Source organism: Euprymna scolopes, chromosome 44 (genome assembly GCF_053919585.1).
Source record: "Euprymna scolopes isolate OS-2025 chromosome 44, ASM5391958v1, whole genome shotgun sequence".
NCBI classification, from domain to species: domain Eukaryota; kingdom Metazoa; phylum Mollusca; class Cephalopoda; order Sepiida; family Sepiolidae; genus Euprymna; species Euprymna scolopes.
The window spans coordinates 46,660,573-46,685,570 of NC_136525.1; the positions used below are offsets into that span (position 1 = coordinate 46,660,573).

General features: G+C 31.0%; 1 protein-coding gene and 1 pseudogene across 1 annotated transcript in view; one reads left to right on the top strand and one right to left on the bottom strand.

The window, feature by feature from the left end:
• LOC145268832 (TBC1 domain family member 31-like) overlaps window positions 1–24,998 on the bottom strand; it is an 87,765-nt gene that overhangs the window by 23,198 nt on the left and 39,569 nt on the right. Inside the window, exons 11-17 of the mRNA XM_080124491.1 lie at window positions 20,941–21,074; window positions 19,906–20,039; window positions 14,896–15,075; window positions 11,649–11,828; window positions 7,583–7,635; window positions 4,483–4,635; window positions 1,762–1,897 (exon numbers count right to left, since the gene is read on the bottom strand). Coding sequence (XP_079980617.1) covers window positions 1,762–1,897; window positions 4,483–4,635; window positions 7,583–7,635; window positions 11,649–11,828; window positions 14,896–15,075; window positions 19,906–20,039; window positions 20,941–21,074 — 970 coding nt within the window. The remainder of the gene's footprint in view (window positions 1–1,761; window positions 1,898–4,482; window positions 4,636–7,582; window positions 7,636–11,648; window positions 11,829–14,895; window positions 15,076–19,905; window positions 20,040–20,940; window positions 21,075–24,998) is intronic.
• On the top strand, window positions 3,631–3,747 carry LOC145268881 (5S ribosomal RNA; annotated as a pseudogene).

The following is a 24,998-nucleotide window of genomic DNA, read 5'->3' on the forward strand; positions in this document are numbered from 1 at the left end:
TCATATTATTTTTTTTGCTTTTTATCATGCAGAACATGATTTAGTTTTGGAAAAGGAAAGGGAAAAAAAAACAATAGTATACATTATTCATATTATTTGGATTCTTCCGACTACTGTTCTCATCTTGAGTGTGATTTTCACAATATTTCAGTCGATGTAACCTCCGACCTTCTTCAGGTATATCTTGTCGAACTCAGGAATGTTTCTGTCAAACTCTGGAATTTGGACAGAATTTCGAATGGAATCCTTTATTTACTTCACGGGGGTAGCATGCTCTTGTTTCGTCAGCCATGACTGGATAGAGGTCCTAAGTAATTTGCAATTTTATTTTTCAGTCGCCCATACTGAGGATTGAACCTACAACCTTCAGGAGAAGGTCATATTTTACAATTGATTTTTCCAAGTACTCTAACCACTGCGCCACAGGTCCTCAAAGAGACGGTCAGAATCTTAAGATCTCTTAGTTGGAATATCTGAGTTAGCAGGTGATTTGTTTAGCATTCAGTAGGATGCTCCGTCCCCAGCTTTAAAAAGCTGATAAGTAAAATAAACTGTCACCTTTCATGCTGCTGCTTTATTTGATGATGATGATGATGATGATTTTTGGTGGCATCTGTTCCCCGAATATCATTCTATTAGGAATTCTTTCTAGAAGGATAATGGGTACTAATGGGCGGGACCACATGAAGGTTGCCAACGTTCTTAAGTTGTTGCTACTGAAAAATGACACTCAAGATGAGAACAGTAGTCCGATGAATCCATAACATTACGAATAAACAATCCTCATCTCAGAAAATTAGAAACGTAACATCATATTCCAAAATTCACATAATGATGCACATACCCGGGAAAAAGGAAGGCAAAACAAAATGAAGAGAAAAAAGAAAAAGATAAATTAAGAGCGAAATAAAATCCAGCCAAATGAAAAATAGTGTTTTTTGGGGTTTTTTTTTTTACATGGTGGTCACCACTTATCAAGGCCCGGAAGCCACTCGGGGATAAGGGTTATTGCGTGTACAGTAATCAATGGGATAGTATCGTAGTAATCGTTAGTATTGGAGATTTGATAAAGTGTTTTAAAAACAAGCTGAGAATGCAAGATCCCCCATCCACGAGTGAAAAAATTTACTTTCACCATGACTAATGTTTGCGCAAAATTTAAAAAGGAAATCCAAGATGTGGTTATAGAGAAAAGTCCGAACAAATGAACGGATGAATGATTTTGGAGCAATTTTACCCGTATAATGCCCCCCTAGAGGGGCAACCAGAATCATTCCAGATGAACGGACGAACAGGTACAAATTACTAGGTCCAATGCCTCCTTTGTCATAGGACCAATAATAAAAAATAAATTTGTTTACATAGAAGGGACCACGTGAAGCTTGCCAACATTAAGTGATGTTGCTTTTGCTATTGCTGCTGATGATGATATCTTTTTTTTTTTCTTATCAAGGCCCGGAAGCCACTCAGGGATAAGGGTTATTGTAAGTACAGTACGTTAGTGTGGATATTTTAGAGTGTCTACTTAAGGGGGCGGTTCATCAGGAATTTGTTTACGCTGGACTTGAAGACATCCAAGTTGTAGTCAGGAGGGAAGCAGGCAGACGGAACAGGGTTCCACAGGCGTGCAGTTCTAAGAAAGAAGCTTTGTTCATTGAATCTACGTTTTGATTTAGGCATAGATAAAGAATGGGGAAAATTTCAAATAAAATGACAATAATTTTTTTTAAGATGAAAAATGAAAAAAAAAATCTGACAAACCTGATTGGTTACTTTGTCATTTAATCTGCGCAGTTCCATCTCCTGTTGCTGCCGCAAAAGATGGAGGAATTTCCGCCGTACGTCATCGAGAAGATTCAGCTGTTGAATTTTGGATTCTCTGTTCATGGATTGTAATCTGGAATTGAAGAATTAATTATGTCGAATCATGTGTTGCAAGAATAGACTAATGGATTGTAATACTATTGATAAATAGACAAATCAGTGTATATATATATATATATATATATATGTAGTAATTTATAAAATAAATATGGCGATTAAGCTACACTGAATATTCTGCGTTTCATCCACTCTAGGACTCTTCAGGCTTATGCGCGAATTCTGTGGTTGTTTATCGTTTTTATATGCTCCTCTTCTATTGAGATTTTAGTTAGCCAATCAGCTTTCTAGTATCCACCGCGCCCTTCCTATCAGCCAATGAGCATGCATTTTATCGGACAAAGGATCTGTTTTAAAACTAGGTTAGTGTTTTTTTTTTTATATTGTTAGTTTATATATAAATATATATATATATATGTGTGTACATACATATATACATAAGTTAATTTAGTATACAAACAAATGGCTGAAACATGTATGCCTATGTTTAGCCATTTGTTTGTATACTAAATTAACTTATTTTGGCTCTGTCTAAACATTGAGCACTCTTTTGGTAGACACACTTAATAATTACTACCAATACAATATATATATATATACATACAAATGTATGTGCATATATGTGTGTACATATTTATAGGACAAACAGTCGACAGAGCGATATAGCGCGAATCTCATAAAAGTCGACATAAATAAATGTAGAGGCGCTCCGTGTTCCCAAATCGTAGCTATTATTATCTAGAGGCTATATAAACAGTTATAAGCGATCGTAACCCCCCCCCCCCCCGGAGCATGTGCGAAGAAGTCTTTGCGAGACATACACGAAATGATCACACACATTTTGCCTTTTATTCTGAGTAATTTACTTTAGTTTTTAATTTTCTTCCAATTTCTCTCTCTCTATATATATAGCTTAATGCGTAAGAGGAAAAGAGAGAGTTCAATTCCACAAGAGGAGACTTATCTGGATAATACCAAGCTCAACAATTATTATTGAAGCTTATACAATAGGACAACAAGAGTATGAAATGAAGTCACAAAACTATATATTGGTAGATATAGAATGGATCATTTACTGAATAGTGGAATACAAGCAAAATTTGGGGGATAGAAGGGACTCTTTGTGCCAGGGCATTTCGAAGCCTAATGCTTCTCATTAGAAGAGTAGAGAAGGTGCTAGGTAGCATGGAGGAAATGTTTTAGGGTTAAATTATACCCCCAATATAATCCTAAAACATATACCCCTTAAACTCAACACTATGTTAAAGACCATATACAATCTTATATATCACACTATATATAACAAGCTTCTCCTTTATTTATTTAGAATTCAATAAAGCTTCCCCCAACATTCTATAATTCCTCTTAATCTTTTTCTCCCCTAATGAACTCTACGCTAGACGTCGCATATAGTTTTGTGACTTCATTTCATACTCTTGTTGTCCTTATATATATATATATATATATGGTATAATCATGTTGACACACCAGTTTTTGTCAAATCACCAAAGTTAAGCAACGTTGAGCCTGGTTTCACTTAATGCCTTAACTAGCAAATTCTAGCATTGCTACAAATATAATTTACTGATTTCTGATGAGAAGAATAATAAGAATAGCATTCTTTGAAACTCCGCGGAATAAGGACTTTTTAAATTGTTTTTTGGAGTATTCAGTCGAACATTAAATTTTGATTGTAAAGTTCAACTTACAGCTTTAATTTTCTTTCTATTATATATATATATATATATATAATACGGCATAATCGCGTTGACACACCAGTTCTCGTCAGATCACCGAAGTTAAGCAACATTGAGCCGGGTTAGTACCAGATGGGTGACCATTTGAGAATTCTAGGCGCCGTATGTGCTCTCCGCTTATCTCGGCATTTGTTTCCAGTCGTCCTGTACATACACTTCACTTGCTACTGGTATTTAACAATGTTGACTAGGCAGGATAGGCTGTTTTTAGCAGCTCCTGCCCAGATATGGCAGCAGTATTACATCCTTGGACGTACTTGGCTTTTATATAGATAGAGAATTGCATCAGTAGTGAGATATCTTCTAGAGCGATAGAAGGATCCCACCATCTTTCCAGCGACCTTGGCAACAGACTTGATGTACGTGTTCCATTTCAGATCAGGAGTAAAGGTCAAACCCAGAAGCTTGTTAAAACATTCTTATTGGTTAAAACTAGAAAACGCATTTGATATCACTTTCTCATTGGTTAATCATTTCTACCATTGAGATCGACCTAAGCGTTCCTCGCATCACATTGTGGCCAACCGTTTCCGGTTATTCTCTTCATATGCCGGGCACACTCGAGTAACTTCATGGAAATCACGGGTCGGTAAATGGAGAAGTACTAATTAACATTAGACTTTAAAATGGTCATGTTGTGGTCAGCTGGGAAGCAGCCCCATGGTATTGTGTTTCAAATTCTGGTAGTTGTTGGAAAGAAACTTTGTCCATGGAAGTTTCATTTAATTTTAAGCATACAAATGATTGTACTCGACGATTTCCCAGGTGATTATATCGAATGCTGAAATTATTGTCCCCTCCCTCCCCTTCTCACAATGACGCCCCCCCCCCGGGGCCAACTCACCTCCTTCGCTGCGTTGAAAGCTTCCCTTCCTCTTCCTTGATTAACTTGCGTCGTTTTTCCTCGGCATCTAGCAGCAGCTGCTGTTGTCGGTACCAAGCCTCCTCTTCTTGTTGTCGATGCAAGGTGGCCTTGTGGATTTCCAAAGATAATTGTCTAGAATTAGAATCAAACATCATTATAGGACAACAGGTCAATCTTTATCATCGTCAGTTTAACCTACATTGGGTAGCTCACCACCGAATACAGTTTGGAGTTATTATTATATTATGGCCTGGATAGAGAGATGATGACTGATATTTGAACTGGTGACAATGTTATGGGAATAAAAAGTGTTTTGATAATGGAAGAACGTTTTTTTTTTTTTTTTTTTTTTTTTTTTTTCAATTTTCACCCCAAACAAGGCACAGTGCCACTTTGAAGCAGGGGGCTACTATTAGGGAATTAATTAGCGGGGTCATTATGAGGGGAGAAGAGTAGAAAGATGTTTGTTAACATTACACTTGAACTTCTGCATATCATTGCAGTTGGGAAAGCAGAATCCCGGAAGGGAGTTCCAAAGACCCGCAGTTCTGGGGAAGAAACTATTGGAGTAAAAGGCTTTCTTGCACCTAGGGATCTCTACTGTAAAGGGATGAGACTTAGTAGCTTGTCGGGTTTGTCGGGGGTAGTTACGTCGGGGAGGTACAAGTGTTTGCAGTTCGTCAGAGCATTCACCATTAAAGTATTTGTAGAACAGGCAGAGGGATGCAACATCTCGTCGATGGGACAGAGGTTGAAGCCTAGATGACAGTTCAGGACCTATCAGGTTGGCGACTCTTTTTTGAACCCTGTCCAGGAGCGAGAGACAAGCAGCAGATGCACCAGCCCAGATGTGACAACAGTACTCCATACATGGGCGAATGGTTGCCTTATAGAGGTATAGGATACTGGCAGGCGTAAGTTTTGAAATAGGACTTGAATTTAATATAGAAATAATCAAGCCAGAAATATGTAAAACAATAAAATGTTTAGAACGATGTTTAATAATATAGGATTGGAATGTTTGGTTTTAATAAACAAAGATACGTGACAAAAGACCAGGCAAGGATTTTTGGTTACGTAGATACATGATATAATGAGTTTAGAGACACCTTAGAAAGTTAGTTAGTAGAGTCTGTAACTGGTGGCCGAGAGAGACGGTCAACAAACGGGGTGACAAGATCGATAATTAAGGTGTAGACAGGACTGTATCATCATTTAACCATTCCAAGATGGGAATAACATTCTGAAATAAAGGTTGTCGAAAAGAAACTCGAGGTCTGTTGTTCGCGGTAGAATTTTTGTTGCAGCTTTCCGTCTAACAAGATCAAAAATGGGTCAAGTGTGTTCCCTAATTGGCCAAATGTTGTAACCCCATAGCATGTCTTCCTTTACCTAGCAAGAGACAAAGATGTCTATTCTGTTCCTTATTTATTATTTATTTTTTTACTCACCCCTCACAAAGCATATTGCCTCTTGGATGTAAGGGGCTACTATTTGAGGCCACATCTAGGAAAGATTAACAAGGTATTTGTTTATGTTACATTTAAACTTCTGCATATCAGTACAGCCAGGGAAACAGGCAGCAGGAAGGGAATTCCAAAGTCTAGCTCTTCGAGGGAAGAAACTATTAGAATAGGTTATTTGTCGTTATATGTAAACATATACCAGATAAGTTGTTTTTTGACATTTTGAAAACAAGACGATCGCATGTAAATACATGGATGATAAACAGATGTACATTCAATAAGACACTCATTACATACACGTGTATATATGTACAGAATATATACACAACCACACGGGAATACAACATCCCCATTTGCTGCCGTTACAAAACTCTTTTATAGTACACTAGCAAGGGGTACCCGGCGTTGCTCGGGTGTTTGGAGGTGTGTGTGGAAACTCTGGGGGTGGGGTGGGGGTGGGTTAAAAAAAATATTTTGGTAGGTAAGTATGGAAATCGAACCCGAACCGTTGAGGCAAAGTTGTAAATTAAAGTGTGAAAAAAAAAACGTGCGACGTTAACCATTGTCCCACCGCAAGATTCTAACGGAAACACGTTTGAATTTATTTAATTACTTGGATTTGGCAGGTGCCCGTTTATATGACTTAATGAGGTCAAGTTTGACAGCGGGATAGTATTCATTTACTGCTGAACGCTTTTTTTTTTTCCCCTAAGATGTTATAGGAAAAAGACTAACCCACATGCAGCGAGCGACAAATGTTGAATATTTACCTTCCCGAAATCGAGCAAATTAAATAGACAGGCAAGCTTCGTTGTTAACTGTGAGATATTACGATTTATATGTGATATAAAAAGTTTTAAAAAATTGTTAGGCGACCGACCACTTCTCTGAAAAAAGCCTTTTGTAGACATAGAGAAAAAGCCAACGCACATACAAACATGCATTTTCGCTTTTATATCTATAGATGATTATTTCTGTGCCTTGCACGTTTGGACATTTTTACTTCTTTAAGACCATATGCGTTTTGCCACATTTTTTACATTACTTTTTCAGTAAAAATGTTATATCTTTGTTAAAACACAAGATTAAGCAATGAAATTTGGCGTATAAGTGTATTTTTGTGCAAGGAATCAGAATATGCTAGTGAAAATCTCCAGAAATTAATGGTTACCAAATAATCTGCAGTAAATGCACATAAATAGATCTAGGACGACCTAGATCTATGTACATCCAGCAAATTGCACATGGCGTCAACTGTGATCCTGAAGATCTAAGGGGACTGATGGAAGGCAGGGAAAGCTGGAGAGAGAGAGTCACATTGGTCTGGGCAAGGACCCCGACCAGATAGAATAGATTAAAAAAAAACAAAAAAAAATGGAATCACCTCTGGCATTTTTACTAATTAATTAAAAATAAAAGTAAAAAAAAAAAAAAATCTCCTCTGGCATTTTTACTAATTAATTAAAAACAAAAAAAGAAATAAAAAACTGAATCACCTCTCGCATTTTTAGTAATGAATTAAAAAAAAAAAAAAAAAAAAAAAGCAAAAAAATGAATAGAATCACCTCTGGCATTTTTATCAATTAATAAAACAAAAAAAAAAAAAAAATCACCTCTGGCGTAAGTATTCAAGCTCTTCCTGTTGTATGCGTTCTCGCTCTTGTTTCTGAAAAATAAAAAAAAAGAAAGCGTAAATTGCTCAGGAATAAAAGGAAAGTAGACCTACACGTCATCCGTCAGGTCACAATCTATTTATTTCCGTATCTTCTATTTACTGTTTCTACCTCCTTTCCTTCTTTCCCTTCTTTCTCTACTTTCTCTTCTATCCTCCACATTTTTCCTTTCTGTTATTATTGGCTCTTCTTTAATGACCCAAATTATTTCATAATGGCATATTTTATTTTTTAATATTACCTACATATGCATCTACACTTGTATGTCGTACCTACTTTTAATTACTGGATGCCTGGCTATTCCCGAGTGTGTAGAGGTGTGTGTAAAGGTATTGGTTGAGAAAAAAAAAAAAAAACAGCAAGTACCCATGCAAGCACAAAAAAAAAAAAAAAAGTTTTAAAGTTGTAAAAAGAGGAAAAGGAGATGAAAAAAAAAAACAAAAAAAAAACGGTCTTTTCGATGCGGCTACTGTGATTGCGACGTCACGGGCGGTCGAAATAACATCTTTTATACGACATTGTTGACGCGAGGTTTGAATGACTTGCAAAAATGTCGACGAAAAATGTGACCCCCTCCTTGTTAAAAACGGCCCAGTTGACGGTGAAAGAATGAATGTTTTGGGCCAATTTTTCGATATTTGTCGTCTGAGACATCGAGCTTTAAAACGATACCAATTTTGTCACAGTTCAACACGTCTGTTGAAAGTTTTTGGCAGACATACAAACACACGCATATTTTGCCTTTTATATATTAGATTTACCATATCCTATTCTTTCATTCTCATTTCATTTCCAAATGTCATCAAGCCAATTTTTTTCTATATTTGCATCTTCTATAATTCTGGCCCTTCTCTTCTGATGAGAAGCATTTAGCTTCAAAATGCCATGGCCTAAATAGTTTTTTTTTTTTTCATAAATTTCTCCTTAACTTTACCTTAAAAAAGCGGTACTTGTACAGTTTAATGTAGTCATACAAAAATTAAAATATCGAAAAAAGGTTATATTGTACATATCCGTTTTGAACTGAAGATCAAAAAAAAAAAAAAAAAAAAATTTCATCTGATTTGTAGTAGTTTTTTTTTTTACAGCGGAAAAACATGTTCTTATGAGAGCGCGTTGAAGTCAGCCATTGTGAAGTTTGCTGAAGCTAAACAACATGCCACGGGGAGATAACTCCATGTAAGGCGCTGACACTCCCTCCCCATCTTTAATACTAGCTTTTCTTCCTAAAGATCAGACCTTTTGCTTGGTATCATCGCAAATTGTTTTTTCGCTGTAAAAAAAACTACTTGATGAAATTAAGTGAAATTTTTTTTTTTTTTTTTATGGAGAACTTCATTCCATTATGGATATGTACAATATAACCTCTTTTTCAATATTTTCATTTTTTAATGTTTTGATTAAACTGTGCAAGTACGAAAAAGTTATATATAATTGTCATTCTTCATTTACCATATCGTCTTAAACTTAAACTTTTTTCATTGTTCCTGCTTTCATAATCATTATGGAACTTTAAAAACTGTTTAAAAACCTTTTTTATTGTTCCTGCTTTCATAATCATTATGGAACTTTAAAAACCTTTTTCATTGTTCCTGCTTTCATAATCATTATGGAACTTTAAAAACTGTTTAAAAACCTTTTTCATTGTTCCTGCTTTCATAATCATTATGGAACTTTAAAAACTGTTTAAAAACCTTTTTCATTGTTCCTGCTTTCATAATCATTATGGAACTTTAAAAACTGTTTAAAAACCTTTTTCATTGTTCCTGCTTTCATAATCAGTATGGAACTTTAAAAACTGTTTAAAAACCTTTTTCATTGTTTCTGCTTTCATAATCATTATGGAACTTTAAAAACTGTTTAAAAACCTTTTTCATTGTTCCTGCTTTCATAATCATTATGGAACTTTAAAAACTGTTTAAAAACCTTTTTCATTGTTCCTGCTTTCATAATCATTATGGAACTTTAAAAACTGTTTAAAAACCTTTTTCATTGTTCCTGCTTTCATAATCATTATGGAACTTTAAAAACTGTTTAAAAACCTTTTTCATTGTTCCTGCTTTCATAATCATTATGGAACTTTAAAAACTGTTTAAAAACCTTTTTCATTGTTCCTGCTTTCATAATCATTATGGAACTTTAAAAACTGTTTAAAAACCTTTTTCATTGTTCCTGCTTTCATAATCATTATGGAACTTTAAAAACTGTTTAAAAACTTTTTTCATTGTTCCTGCTTTCATAATCATTATGGAACTTTAAAAACTGTTTAAAAACCTTTTTCATTGTTCCTGCTTTCATAATCATTATGGAACTTTAAAAACTGTTTAAAAACTTTTTTCATTGTTCCTGCTTTCATAATCATTATTGAACTTTAAAAACTGTTTAAAAACCTTTTTCATTGTTCCTGCTTTCATAATCATTATGGAACTTTAAAAACTGTTTAAAAACCTTTTTCATTGTTCCTGCTTTCATAATCATTATGGAACTTTAAAAACTGTTTAAAAACTTTTTTCATTGATCCTGCTTTCATAATCATTATGGAACTTTAAAAACTTTTCAAAAACTGTTTAAAAACTTTTTTATGCAAATATGATTCAATTCATACTTATAATTTCTTTTAATGCATTAATCTGCAAAAATTTTTGTATATTTTGCAAACCTTTTTCCTCTGATGAGAAGAATTGCATTTTTCAAACTCCACGAAATAAGGTTTTTCAAGTTTATCTGTACTCCTAGTCGGATAATTAAAAATTCTGTATACTCTCTTTACAGGTTTCTAAGATTTTTTTTGAAAATTTGATTTTATTTTCAATAAGATTTTTCAGCACTTCTACAGATTTGTGATGAGATTTTGTAGTTGATAAATGGAGTTTTCAGACAAAAAAAAAAATGGTTTCGACTTATTTTTTTTTAAAAATCTAATGAGTTATAATGGTAGCTCACAAATTATGCAGTCAAAATTACTTGAATATTAATCAATTATTAAGCAAAACACTTAAATCGTGTTAGCAGGTGAAAAATTGCTGCCATCTTGTTTAAATCAAAACGGAAAATCACGTTCCCTTTTGAACTTTTCTGTGTCTTACAATCGTTTTCATCAAATTCTATTTTTTATTTTCTTTAATAAATAATTTTCTACCTTATCAATTTTCGTAATTTTTGGATATAATCATCTTAAAAATACAAGAAATACAAAGATACCATTGTTTTCATGTGAAATTCAGTATTATGATTTCCGAAATTTTGTCCCAATAGTGTAGAAGCGCTGATTTTTCTATTTTATATATATATATATATATATATATATATATATCTTTCTCTCTCTCTCTCTCTCTCTATATATATATATATATATATATATAGAGAGAGAGAGAGAGAGAGAGAAAGATGTTTAAGTTTTTTTATTTATACAAACATTAGCGAGGGGTACCTGGCGTTGCCCGGGTGTTTTTCGGTGTGTGTGAAAAAAAAAAGGAAGCTTTTACGACGCGCAGTTGGAAAATAGTAAAAAAAAAAACAGGTGCTCGTTTTTGATTGACGTGACGGCGATTTTGTGCGGGACGACGCGCAGTAAAGTGTGAAAAAACAAAGAAACAGGTGCTCGTTTTTGATTGAAGTGACGGCGATTTTGTGCGGGACAGTTTTTAATGCGGTCAATTGAAAAACCCGCTCGCCTGTCTGATATGACGAAGTCGACATTGAACAAACTGGCTCTGAGTTTCGCTTTTGTTTATACTGAAAAGCTAATGTAACGCGTGCCGATGCGGGAAATGTGGAATAATTAAGGTTTGAAAGTGAATAAAATTAAATAGACAGGCGAGGTCCGCAGGTAACTCTGAGATATTACAATTTATGGATGATATAAACAGTTTTAAGAAGTTGCGAAGCGAGCGAGCACTTTTCCGAAAGAAGCCTTTTGCAGACATCGCGGAAAAGCGAACATACATACACACATACATTTTTGCTTTTATATATATAGATTATAAAACACCCTTTAGAAACTTACCTGATAATCAACAATGAATTTTGGATATTTATTGAACACCGGGTACTGACCCTTCGTAAGGGGTACAAACTCTTCCAGCAATTTCTGTGGGTGAATCTCATTATCTGTCGTTTCCATCAAATGATAAGCAGTTTTTATCACCTTTTGTATATTGATAGCATTTTGGTGGCCAAAATAATACTGAAAAATAATTTGGGGGAAAAAAAAAAAGAATGAAAAATTGGTATATAAATACGCTAATCTATGGTGGCCAAAATAATATTGAAAACTAATTTGGTAAAAAAAAAAAGAAGGGTATTTGTACAGTTTAATCAAGACATTAAAAAATGAAAATATCGAAAAAAAAAAGTTGTATATCCCCTGACAGGGATATACATGTGAATGTGTTGGCTTGCAGGTGCATCCGGTCGAAAATCACCCCACATACACCCCATCCCCAATATTAAAAGGAGGGACAGACACGTGCTTAGAAAAGTTCGGTTGAGAGTTTAATCAGGGCAGTTCATCAAAGCACTTAGAGGGTAGTTAGCGAGCTTCAAAGAAGACTGGTCATCTGTGTGTGCATCAGCACTAACCCTATTCGGGTTTAACTGGCTTCCTCTGAAAGAGAAAGTTCCATGGGAGTATGAAATTCACAAATGGTCTCCAGTCGCATATATATCCCTGTCAGAGAAGATGACGACGTTAGGTTTTATACAACTCTTGCAGGGAGGTGTCGATGCCCTCCTACATAAAATGCCTGGAATTGCCAAATTGGTCACCCATTTTAGCAATGACCAGGCTCAACGTTGCTTAACTTTGATGATCTGGCAGGGAACCGGTGTATCAATGTGATTATGCCAAAAGGGAAGAATTGGTAATCTAGGAAATATGAAGAAGAGAGAGAAAAAGAAAGAAATTAGCAGCCCTTTTTCTGGATGGAAACCAATTAAATAGTTTTTCACATGTCAGAATATCCTATATAATAAATTTCAAGTCTGTAGATCAAAAATTCATTGAGTATATAGGTTGAGAAGTGTCCTCATGCACACAACATTTTCAGTTATATAGCTTTTTGGGATTTTTGTGTATTATCTGTTCTATTGCCATAAAACCATCCTTCCAGGCATAACCTTCTCCTTTTGTTATGTAGTCCATGACATGAATAGCACGATTAGTGCGGGACGTCTTTGAGTGCGATGGGGGTCAAAAGGTTCTGACATGTTGTGAATGCGTTGCCTGCAACCGCATTTGGTCGGAGATCACGCACACACACACTTCTTCTTCTTCTTGCTCGTCCGTCGAAATCGACGATGACCAAGGTATCAATCAATTCGGCGTCAGGGGTTTGTGGGTCCTGAGATGGCTGATGAGGCCAATCCGTGCTTGGCAGACTCTTCCACACTCTGGACACGTGAAGGCAGTATCGGCAGGCTGTGAACAGGCAGCTCTCTCCTTCCTCCTCTTGCGCTTCTGCTGGTCGTGTGTCATGCGTTGATTCTCTGCCCTGTCGGCTCCTAGGCTGATGACGCAACGCCAGGCCGAACGTTTAGCAGCGCGACTCTCCCAAGACTGGGGGCTGATGTCAAAGTCTTTTAGGGACGTTCTCAGACAGTCTTTATATCGTTTCTTTTGGCCCCCTGCATTCCGCTTTCCCTGGCTGAGTTCCCCATAGAAAAGTTGTTTGGGGATTCGGCTGTCGTGCATGCGATAGACATGGCCTGCCCACCCGAGCTGGGTTTTGCGGATTATGGTGGTGATGGTATGGAGCCCCGCGCGCTTCAAGACTTCTGTGTCAGGAATTCTGTCTTGCCAGCGGATGTTGAGAAGATTACGGAGGCATCTGAGGTGGAAGCCATTCAACTGTTTTTCATGTCTTTTATATGGCGTCCAAGTTTCGCAGGCGTAGAGTAGGGTTGTCAGGACGACCGCTCGGTATACTTTCAGTTTGGTTGCAAGTGTAATGCCTCTCCTCTTCCACACATTGTCTCTAAGTCTTCCAAATGCGCACACACACACACACACACATACATACATACCCAATACCCATCTCTGATATAAAAGGGAGGAATTCACACGTGCTTGGGAAGGTTCTGTGGCGAGTTTAGTCGGGGCAGTTCGTCAAAGCAGTTAGAAGGCAGATTGGAAGAAGACGGGTCATCAAGGAAATATGAAGAAAAAGAAAGAATCCAGAAACGGGTTGCGTGCGGAAAACCCTTCCAGAGAGTATGAAAAACTCCACGAATAAAGAGTGTCTTCACAAATAAGAAATGCGTCGTGATTTTTGGAATATGCATTTTGGTTTCAGGTCAACAAGATGAAATAGAAGACAAAGGGAACCGAAGGAGAAGATAGGACTTTCATTATACACATATATGCTACACACAAATGCACGCCCACGAATGCATAATACATGCACATTTTTTTTTATTATTATTACATTTTCACCCCAAACAAGGCACATTGCCACTTCGTTGTAGGGGGCTACTATCAGGGACATAAGCATCAGGGGTACTGTGTAGGAAGTTGGGCAGCAAGATGTCGGTTCATGTTACACTTGAACTTCTGCATGTCAGTACAGTTGGGGAAGCAGGGACCCGGAAGGGAATTCCAAAGTCTAGCAGTTCTGGGGAAGAAACTACTGGAGTAGAAGGCTCTCTTACATCTAGGGATCTCTACTGTGAAGGGGTGGGATTTAGCTGCTTGTCGGGTTTGTCGGGGGTATTTACGTCGAGGGGGCACAAGTGCTTGCAGTTCGTCAGAGCATTCATCGTTAAAGTACTTGTAAAACAGGCAGAGGGATGCAACATTTCATTGATGGGACAGAGGCTGAAGTTTAGATGACAGTTCAGGACATATCAGGGTTGGTGACTCTCTTTTGAACCCTGTCTAGGAGCGAGAGGCTAATAGCAGATGCACCAACCCAAATATGACAACAATACTCCATACATCGGCGAATGGTCGCCTTATAGAGGTATAGGATACTTTCGGGCGTTAGTAGCTTTCTAGCATGGTAGAGAGAACCTACATTCTTCGCAGCAGTTCTGGCAATGCTCTCAATGTAATTGTTCCAACTCGTGTTTCCTGTGAACATTATCCCAAGGAGTTTAAAATATAAGAAAATATATAGACCCAGACACGCAACAACTTGCCAGTCATCAGTATAATGACAGATCAGAGATCAAAAAGTGTCTGGGGCAGGCATCGGTCTGCCAGTCTTCAAATGAAGACCAACAACTAAAAAAAAAAAAAGATTAACTTTAGTTACCTTAAAGTCGTCGAGCTCAACACACTTGAGTAACGGTCCACGGGCGTTCAAGATATAAGCGGCCACAAGCAGCAAGAGAAACGAGGGGTGGTTACTAAGCACATGATCCCACATGCATAGCCATTCCGTTTTGGTAAGCACTTCGGTGAAAAGGTTCTCAAGAAGGGGCCACGCATAAATCTGCAAAACAAAAATAAATAGGCAATCTTATAAATTGACATTAAACAGCAAAATGTATAGGAAATAAAACTGTTTTATTATTAAATGAAGAACAATTTTTAGTTAAAATCTATTTAGTATTATGCATATAAAAAGGAAGAAAAATACATTTGAAATGTATAGGAAATAAAACTGTTTTTTTTTTAAATATTATTAAATGAAGAACAATTTTTAGTTAAAATCTATTTAGTATTATGCATATAAAAAGGAAGAATAATACATTTGAAATGTATAGGAAATAAAACTGTTTTTTTTAAATGAAGAACAATTTTTAGTTAAAATCTATTTAGTATTATGCATATAAAAAGGAAGAAAAATACATTTGAAATGTATAGGAAATAAAACTGTTTTTTTTTTAAATGAAGAACAATTTTTAGTTAAAATCTATTTAGTATTATGCATATAAAAAAGAAGAAAAATACATTTGAAATGTATAGGAAATAAAACTGTTTTTTTTTTAAATGAAGAACAATTTTTAGTTAAAATCTATTTAGTATTATGCATATAAAAAGGAAGAAAAATAGGAAATAAAACTGTTTTTTTTTTAAATGAAGAACAATTTTTAGTTAAAATCTATTTAGTATTATGCATATAAAAAGGAAGAAAAATACATTTGAAATGTATAGGAAATAAAACTGTTTTTTTTTAAATGAAGAACAATTTTTAGTTAAAATCTATTTAGTATTATGCATATAAAAAGGAAGAAAAATACATTTGAAATGTATAGGAAATAAAACTGTTTTTTTTTAAATGGAGAACAATTTTTAGTTAAAATCTATTTAGTATTATGCATATAAAAAGGAAGAAAAATACATTTGAAATGTATAGGAAATAAAACTGTTTTTTTTTTAAATATTATTAATGAAGAACAATTTTTAGTTAAAATCTATTTAGTATTATGCATATAAAAAGGAAGAAAAATACATTTGAAATGTATAGGAAATAAAACTGTTTTTTTTTTAAATGAAGAACAATTTTTAGTTAAAATCTATTTAGTATTATGCATATAAAAAGGAAGAAAAATACATTTGAAATGTATAGGAAATAAAACTGTTTTTTTTTTAAATATTATTAATGAAGAACAATTTTTAGTTAAAATCTATTTAGTATTATGCATATAAAAAGGAAGAAAAATACATTTGAAATGTATAGGAAATAAAACTGTTTTTTTTTTAAATGAAGAACAATTTTTAGTTAAAATCTATTTAGTATTATGCATATAAAAAGGAAGAAAAATACATTTGAAATGTATAGGAAATAAAACTGTTTTTTTTTTTAAATATTATTAATGAAGAACAATTTTTAGTTAAAATCTATTTAGTATTATGCATATAAAAAGGAAGAAAAATACATTTGAAATGTATAGGAAATAAAACTGTTTTTTTTTTAAATGAAGAACAATTTTTAGTTAAAATCTATTTAGTATTATGCATATAAAAAGAAAGAAAAATACATTTGAAATGTATAGGAAATAAAACTGTTTTTTTTTAAATATTATTAATGAAGAACAATTTTTAGTTAAAATCTATTTAGTATCATGCATATAAAAAGGAAGAAAAATACATTTGAAATGTATAGGAAATAAAACTGTTTTTTTTTTTAAATATTATTAATGAAGAACAATTTTTAGTTAAAATCTATTTAGTATTATGCATATAAAAAGGAAGAAAAATACATTTGAAATGTATAGGAAATAAAACTGTTTTTTTTTTAAATGAAGAACAATTTTTAGTTAAAATCTATTTAGTATTATGCATATAAAAAGGAAGAAAAATACATTTGAAATGTATAGGAAATAAAACTGTTTTTTTTTAAATATTATTAATGAAGAACAATTTCTAGTTAAAATCTATTTAGTATTATGCATATAAAAAGGAAGAAAAATACATTTGAAATGTATAGGAAATAAAACTGTTTTTTTTTTTTAAATATTATTAATGAAGAACAATTTTTAGTTAAAATCTATTTAGTATTATGCATATAAAAAGGAAGAAAAATAGGAAATAAAACTGTTTTTTTTTTAAATGAAGAACAATTTTTAGTTAAAATCTATTTAGTATTATGCATATAAAAAGGAAGAAAAATACATTTGAAATGTATAGGAAATAAAACTGTTTTTTTTTTAAATGAAGAACAATTTTTAGTTAAAATCTATTTAGTATTATGCATATAAAAAGGAAGAAAAATACATTTGAAATGTATAGGAAATAAAACTGTTTTTTTTAAATGAAGAACAATTTTTAGTTAAAATCTATTTAGTATTATGCATATAAAAAGGAAGAAAAATACATTTGAAATGTGTTTTTAATACAAGAACTGAGTCTAACAAACCAGAAATCAGAGTTACCTTCAATAAGTTTCCAGACTTTTTTTGTATAGGCATTTAAGATTGTCATCGACTCTTGAAAATTCAGTATGTTATCGCTATACATCTTATAAAATGACAGACCAATTTGTATGATTTTAGATTCAAATGAACAGCTCCAGCAAGAATTGAAATACACGCCACTAAAGCCTGATTGTAACAGCTGGTGAATTTCAAAAACACAATCTGAACATAAGGACTGTAAATGGCTTGCTGAATCTCGCTTCCTTAATAACTGGAAGATGGCCTCTGTGGTACCAGTGTACAAAAATTCTGATGAAAGAACAGACCCTTTCAATTATCGCCCCATTACTCTCCTCCCACTCTTCGCTAAAATCTTTGAGACCTTAATTAATCGATCACTAGTTCACCACCTCGCAAAAGAAAATCTTCTTTCTGACAAAGAGTATGCAATGTCTACTACAGATATTTTAACAGTCATCTCTGTATGCATTTACCATGTACTGGTGAAACCAGGGCTGTAGCCCTTGATATATCCAAGGCCTTTGACAAAGTCTGGCATAAAGGGTTGCTAATGAAAATTAAATTGTACGGTATAACTGAACGTATACTAAATATAATTAGATCCTTCTTAGACAATAGAAGCATACAGGTAGTCATTGACGGACGTACATCCAAGCAGGATAACATTAATGCAAGAGTGCTTCAGGGGTCGATCCTTGGACCATTATTATTCCTGATATTCATAAATGACCTCCCTGATAATATTATGTCTGAGATGAGTATATTTGCTGATGATACTATGCTCTATAATATACATGAGGGAAGAACAGATGTACATAAATCTAAGACAATGGCAGAATTGTTAGAAAATGACCTCCAGACTATAGTAGAATGAGGCCGCAAATGGATGGTAACATTTAATGCTAGTAAAACTAAGCTGCTCTATGTTAATAATTACAAGACGCCTCTCCAACCCCCTATACCCATGACAAATAGCACCCTACCTGAGAATTCTACCTTCAAACTGTTCGGCCTAACATTTGCGGGTAATATGATTGGTTGGTTGGTTGGTTGTTTTTGTTTTACAGCATATCAACCCTTTTCGGGTTATTTAATGCTGAATCCAAAGATTTTGAAGAAAAATTTTTTAATAAAATATATTTGTTCTTTTCAAGTTAGTTTCTATTCAACCCATAGTTGGGACCCTAACAGGTACTACCACCCCGGGTCAGAGTGGACCTGGGAGCAATGGCAATTAAAGGGTGGCTCCACACTCCCCAAAGCCCGCAAGCTGGGGCCTCACCACTGGATATAGTTTAAGGTCATATCCAGGTCCAGGTAATATGAACTGGAACAAATACATAGAGGACATTGCAAAGGCTGCTGCAAAGAAGGTGGGTTCCCTCTATCGAGCTAGAAGACTACTCACGCCTGAGAGTACCCTATACCTTTACAAGGCCATCATTCGCCCATGCATGGAGTATTGTTGCCACATCTGGGCTGGTGCATCTACCACTAGTCTCTCCCTCTTAGATAAAGTCCAAAAAAAGAGTTGTCAATCGGTCCCACTTAATCAACTAAGCTCCAGCCCCTGTCTCATCGTCGCAATGTTACAACACTGTGCCTTTTTTACAAATATTTTAATAGAATGTGTTCTGATGAACTTGTTTCACTTGTACCCCCTCGACGTACATATCCCCGACAAACCCGTTTATCAATAAGATCCCACCCCTTCACTGTTGTTGTCCCTAAATGCCAGAAAGCTTTCTATTCTAATAGTTTCTTCTCTCGAACAGCTAGACTTTGGAATTCCCTTCCTGCTGCCTGCTTCCCTGGCTGTACTGATATGCAGAAGTTAAAATGTAACATAAACAAATATCTTGTTAATCTTTCCTAAACATGGCCCCAAATAGTAGCCCGTTGCGTCCAAGTGGCGATATGCTTTGTAAGGGGTGAACATGAGTTTAAAAAAAAGAAAAAAAAAAAAAAAAAAAAAAAGGGGACACTTTAAAAGAACAATATGCAATAAAATTCTGTTTTAAACTTGGAAAAAAAATGCAGCAGAAACGTATGGAATGCTTCACGCTGCTTTTGGACCATCTTGCATGAATCGAGCATCAGTTTTTGAATGGCATAAGAGATTCAAGGAAGGCAGGGAGTCTGTGAGAGATGATGAGGTGTGGGAGGATTAAAGAAGTCAGAACACCACAGTTGATTGGCCAAATAAAGAATTTTATGAATAAGGACCGTTGTGTGTCTATAGAGATAATAAGTGCATAGTTTGATGTTTGTAGAGATTAGAAGATTCAAATATTTTAGATTTACATTAAATGTCATTCATCATCATTAGACCACATTTAAGCAAGATGGCCGACCATTTACAAATAGCAGACGGTATATGTAGGAGAATGTCTTTATGTATAAAAAAAAAAAAAAAAAAAAAGATGTGAAAACCAACTTACAGTTGAAGTGACTTTATGTTTTACAAAATGTCGGAGCAGGTGTTGGTCGTGTCTGGCAATTAGGTTCTCAACGATCCCAAGAACATTAATGGGAGGATTCGGGAAATATTCAAACCAATGAGCGCACCAATTCACTGGAAACGAACAAAATGAAAAATGATTAACTGGTGCTTTTGCATCGTAAGAGCAAAATACGAGAATCGAAATATTGAATTCCAAGTAAAACAAATGGTAGCTATATAATGTCATGTGGTAAAGAGTAACATATCCAAAAATTATGAAAAACGGTAAGATAAAAAAACCCAAAAACTCATGCTCTCTATCGATCCAAGTTATGACAGCAGGACCATTGCCAGCACCTTCAAAATGCAAACTGGATGGTTCTACGCTTGAGGGCACAGCTCAATGAAGTTTCCGGCGACGGTTATGGTCTTTGGTGTGGTTTTAACTGAGGGACACATCATGCCGTCTCGCATCTTCAAAGTCGGCTTGAAAGTCAACACCAAAGTGTACCTGGATGTGCTGAAGAGTATGGTGATCTCCTGGTGCAATCGTGGCCACTAGGGTGGCAGCAAGACTTGGCGCCGGCCTACAAGTCCAAAGAGACCCAGGCTTGGCTTCAGAAGGAGTGCTATGACGTTTAACCCTTCTCTCACTGTCCTACCCTGACCTGAAACTGCTGGACTACTTTCTTTGGTCATATATCGAAAAAACATCACCAACATGACCTCTCACAACACCAAAGCCAGCCTGATTGCCACCATCCACCGAGTATTTGCTGAGCTCAAGCAGGCGCTTGTTCCGGACCTGTATTGAGGCAGTGATTGAGGCTGAAGGCGGCTACATTGAATAGATGCCAACTCTACAACATAATCAAGATAACCTTAATTGATTTTTTTCACTAAAAGTTTTAAAATAAATCTAGTGTTGTTCTGTTCAGGGCGACAACTTGATCATTCCACCTTGGATGAAGCTTTAATTTTATTGTTTTCCCATGAAAAAAATATAAGATAAAATCTACCAAAAGGAACTTACGGATGATGCTGGCAACCATCTCGAAGCAGCAAAGATGATTCTGATGAAAGAGTTTCAGGAACGGAAAGACCATATTTGGGAGGTATTTTGTCTCTGCCATGATTGGTGACCAATGAGCAAGTGCTGACAAAACCCTTAAAAAAAATTTTTTTTTTTTTAATAATGAAATAAATCAAAAAAAGGAAGAAAATGAAAATAAAAAATCTTATTTTATTATTTTATTTAAACTGTTTTATTTTTTTTTATTATTTTATTTAAACTGTTTTATTTTTTTATTATTTTATTTAAACTGTTTTATTTTTTATTATTTTATTTAAACTGTTTTATTTCTTATTATTTTATTTAAGTGTTTTATTTTTTTTATTATTTTATTTAAGTGTTTTATTTTTTATTATTTTATTTAACGGTTTTATTTTTTCATTATTTTATTTAACTGTTTTATTTTTTATTATTTTATTTAACTGTTTTATTTTTTAATTATTTTATTTAACTGTTTTATTTTTTTATTATTTTATTTAACTGTTTCATTTTTTTACTATTTTATTTAAGTGTTTTATTTTTTTATTATTTTATTTAACTGTTTTATTTTTTATTATTTTATTTAACTGTTTTATTTTTTTATTATTTTATTTAACTGTTTTATTTTTTATTATTTTATGTAACTGTTTTATTTTTATTATTTTATTTAACTGTTTTATTTTTTATTATTTTATTTAACGGTTTTATTTTTTCATTATTTTCTTTAACTGTTTTATTTTTATTATTATTTTATGTAACTGTTTTATTTTTTATTATTTTATTTAACTGTTTTATTTTTTTATTATTTTATTTAACTGTTTTATTTTTTTATTATTTTATTTAACTGTTTTATTTTTTTATTATTTTATTTAACTGTTTTATTTTTTATTATTTTATTTAACTGTTTTATTTTTTTATTATCTTATGTAACTGTTTTATTTTTTATTATTTTATTTAAGTGTTTTATTTTTTTCATTATTTTATTAAACTGTTTTATTTTTTATTATTTTATTTAAGTGTTTTATTTTTTAATTATTTTATTTAACTGTTTTATTTTTTTAATTATTTTATTTAACAGTTTCATTTTTTGAATTATTTTATTTAACAGTTTTATTTTTTTATTATTTTCTTTAACTGTTTTATTTTTTATTATTTTATTTAACTGTGTTATTCATATTATTTTATTTAAGGGTTTTTATTTCTTTCATTATTTTATTTAAATGTTTTATTTTTTATTATTTTATTTAAGTGTTTTATTTTTTAATTATTTTATTTTACTGTTTTATTTTTTTAATTATTTTATTTAACAGTTTCATTTTTTTAATTATTTTATTTAACAGTTTTATTTTTTTATTATTTTATTTAAGTGTTATTTTTTATTATTTTATTTAACTGTTTTATTTTTTTATTATTTTATTTAACTGTTATTTTTTATTATTTTATTTAAGTGTTTTATTTTTTTATTATCTTATGTAACTGTTTTATTTTTTTATTATTTTATTTAACTGTTTTATTTTTTTATTGTATTATTTAACAGTTTTATTTTTTACTATTTTATTTAACTGTTTTATTTTTTATTATTTTATTTAACTGTTTTATTTTTTTATTATTTTATGTAACTGTTTTATTTTTTATTATTTTATTTGACTGTTTTATTTTTTATTATCTTATTTAACTGTTTTATTTTTTACTATTTTATTTAACTGTTTTATTTTTTGTATTATTTTATTTAACTGTTTCATTTTGTATTATCTTATTTAAGTGTTTTATTTTTGTATTATTTTATTTAACTGTTTCATTTTGTATTATCTTATTTAAGTGTTTTATTTTTGTATTATTTTATTTAAGTGTTTTATTTTTTTTATTGTTTTATTATTTCATTTAACTGTTTTATTTTTATTATTTTATTTAACAGTTTTATTTTTTATTATTTTATTTAACTGTTTTATTTTTTTTATTACTTTATTTAACTGTTTTATTATTTTTTTTAACAGTTTTATTATTTTTTAAGTGTTTTATTGTTTTATTATTTTATTTTACTGTGTTATTTTTTATTATTTTATTTAACAGTAATTTTTTTTTATTATTTTATTTAACGGTTTTATTTTTTATTATTTCATTTAACTGTTTTTTTAATTATTTTATTAAACTGTTTTATTTTTTTATTTTATTTAACTGTTTTATTTTTTTAATTATTTTATTTAAGTATTTTATTTTTTTATTATTTTATTAAACTGTTTTATTTTATTTATTATTTTATTTAACTGTTTTATTTTTTTATTGAACTGTCTTATTTTTTATTATTTTATTTAAGTGTTTTATTTTTTAATTATTTTATTTAACTGTTTTATTTTTTTATTATTTTATGTAACTGTTTTTTTTTATTATTTTATTTAACTGTTTTTTTTATTATTTTATTAAACTGTTCTATTTTTTATTATTTTATTTAACTGTTTTATTTTTTATTATTTTATTTAACTGTTTTATTTTTTATTATTTTATTTAACTGTTTTATTTTTTTATTATTTTATTTAACTGTTATTTTTTATTATTTTATTTAAGTGTTTTATTTTTTTATTATCTTATGTAACTGTTTTATTTTATTATTATTTTATTTAACTGTTTTATTTTTTATTGTATTATTTAACAGTTTTATTTTTTACTATTTTATTTAACTGTTTTATTTTTTTATTATTTTATGTAACTGTTTTATTTTTTATTATTTTATTTGACTGTTTTATTTTTTATTATTTTATTTAACTGTTTTATTTTTTACTATTTTATTTAACTGTTTTATTTTTTGTATTATTTTATTTAACTGTTTCATTTTGTATTATCTTATTTAAGTGTTTTATTTTTGTATTATTTTATTTAAGTGTTTTATTTTTTTTATTGTTTTATTATTTTATTTAACTGTTTTATTTTTATTATTTTATTTAACAGTTTTATTTTTTATTATTTTATTTAACTGTTTTATTTTTTTTATTACTTTATTTAACTGTTTTATTATTTTTTTTAACAGTTTTATTATTTTTTAAGTGTTTTATTGTTTTATTATTTTATTTTACTGTGTTATTTTTTATTATTTTATTTAACAGTAATTTTTTTTTATTATTTTATTTAACGGTTTTATTTTTTATTATTTCATTTAACTGTTTTTTTAATTATTTTATTAAACTGTTTTATTTTTTTATTTTATTTAACTGTTTTATTTTTTTAATTATTTTATTTAAGTATTTTATTTTTTTATTATTTTATTAAACTGTTTTATTTTATTTATTATTTTATGTAACTGTTTTATTTTTTTATTGAACTGTCTTATTTTTTATTATTTTATTTAAGTGTTTTATTTTTTAATTATTTTATTTAACTGTTTTATTTTTTTATTATTTTATGTAACTGTTTTTTTTTATTATTTTATTTAACTGTTTTTTTTATTATTTTATTAAACTGTTCTATTTTTTATTATTTTATTTAACTGTTTTATTTTTTATTATTTTATTTAACTGTTTTATTTTTTATTATTTTATTTAACTGCTTTATTTATTTTTATTTTATTTAACTGTTTTATTTTTTATTATTTTATTTAACTGTTTTATTTTTTTTATTATTTTATTTAACGGTTTTATTTTTATTATTTTATTTAACTGTTTTATTTTTTTTATTATTTTATTTAACGGTTTTATTTTATTATTTTATTTAGCTGTTTTATTTTTTTAATTATTTATTGATCTGTTTTATTTTTTATTATTTTATTTAACTGTTTTATTTATTATTTTATTTAACTGTTTTATTTTTTTAATTATTTATTGATCTGTTTTATTTTTTATTATTTTATTTAACTGTTTTATTTATTATTTTATTTAACTGTTTTATTTTTTTATTATTTTATTTAAGAAGTACCAATATATGCAAAAATTGTACTCATACGTCGAATGATAACACCTTTGTTTATGAACACAGCGAAATGGGCAAGTGCTGACAAAACCCTTTAAAAAAAATTTAATTTTTTTTTTATTTAATAATTAAAGAAATCGAAA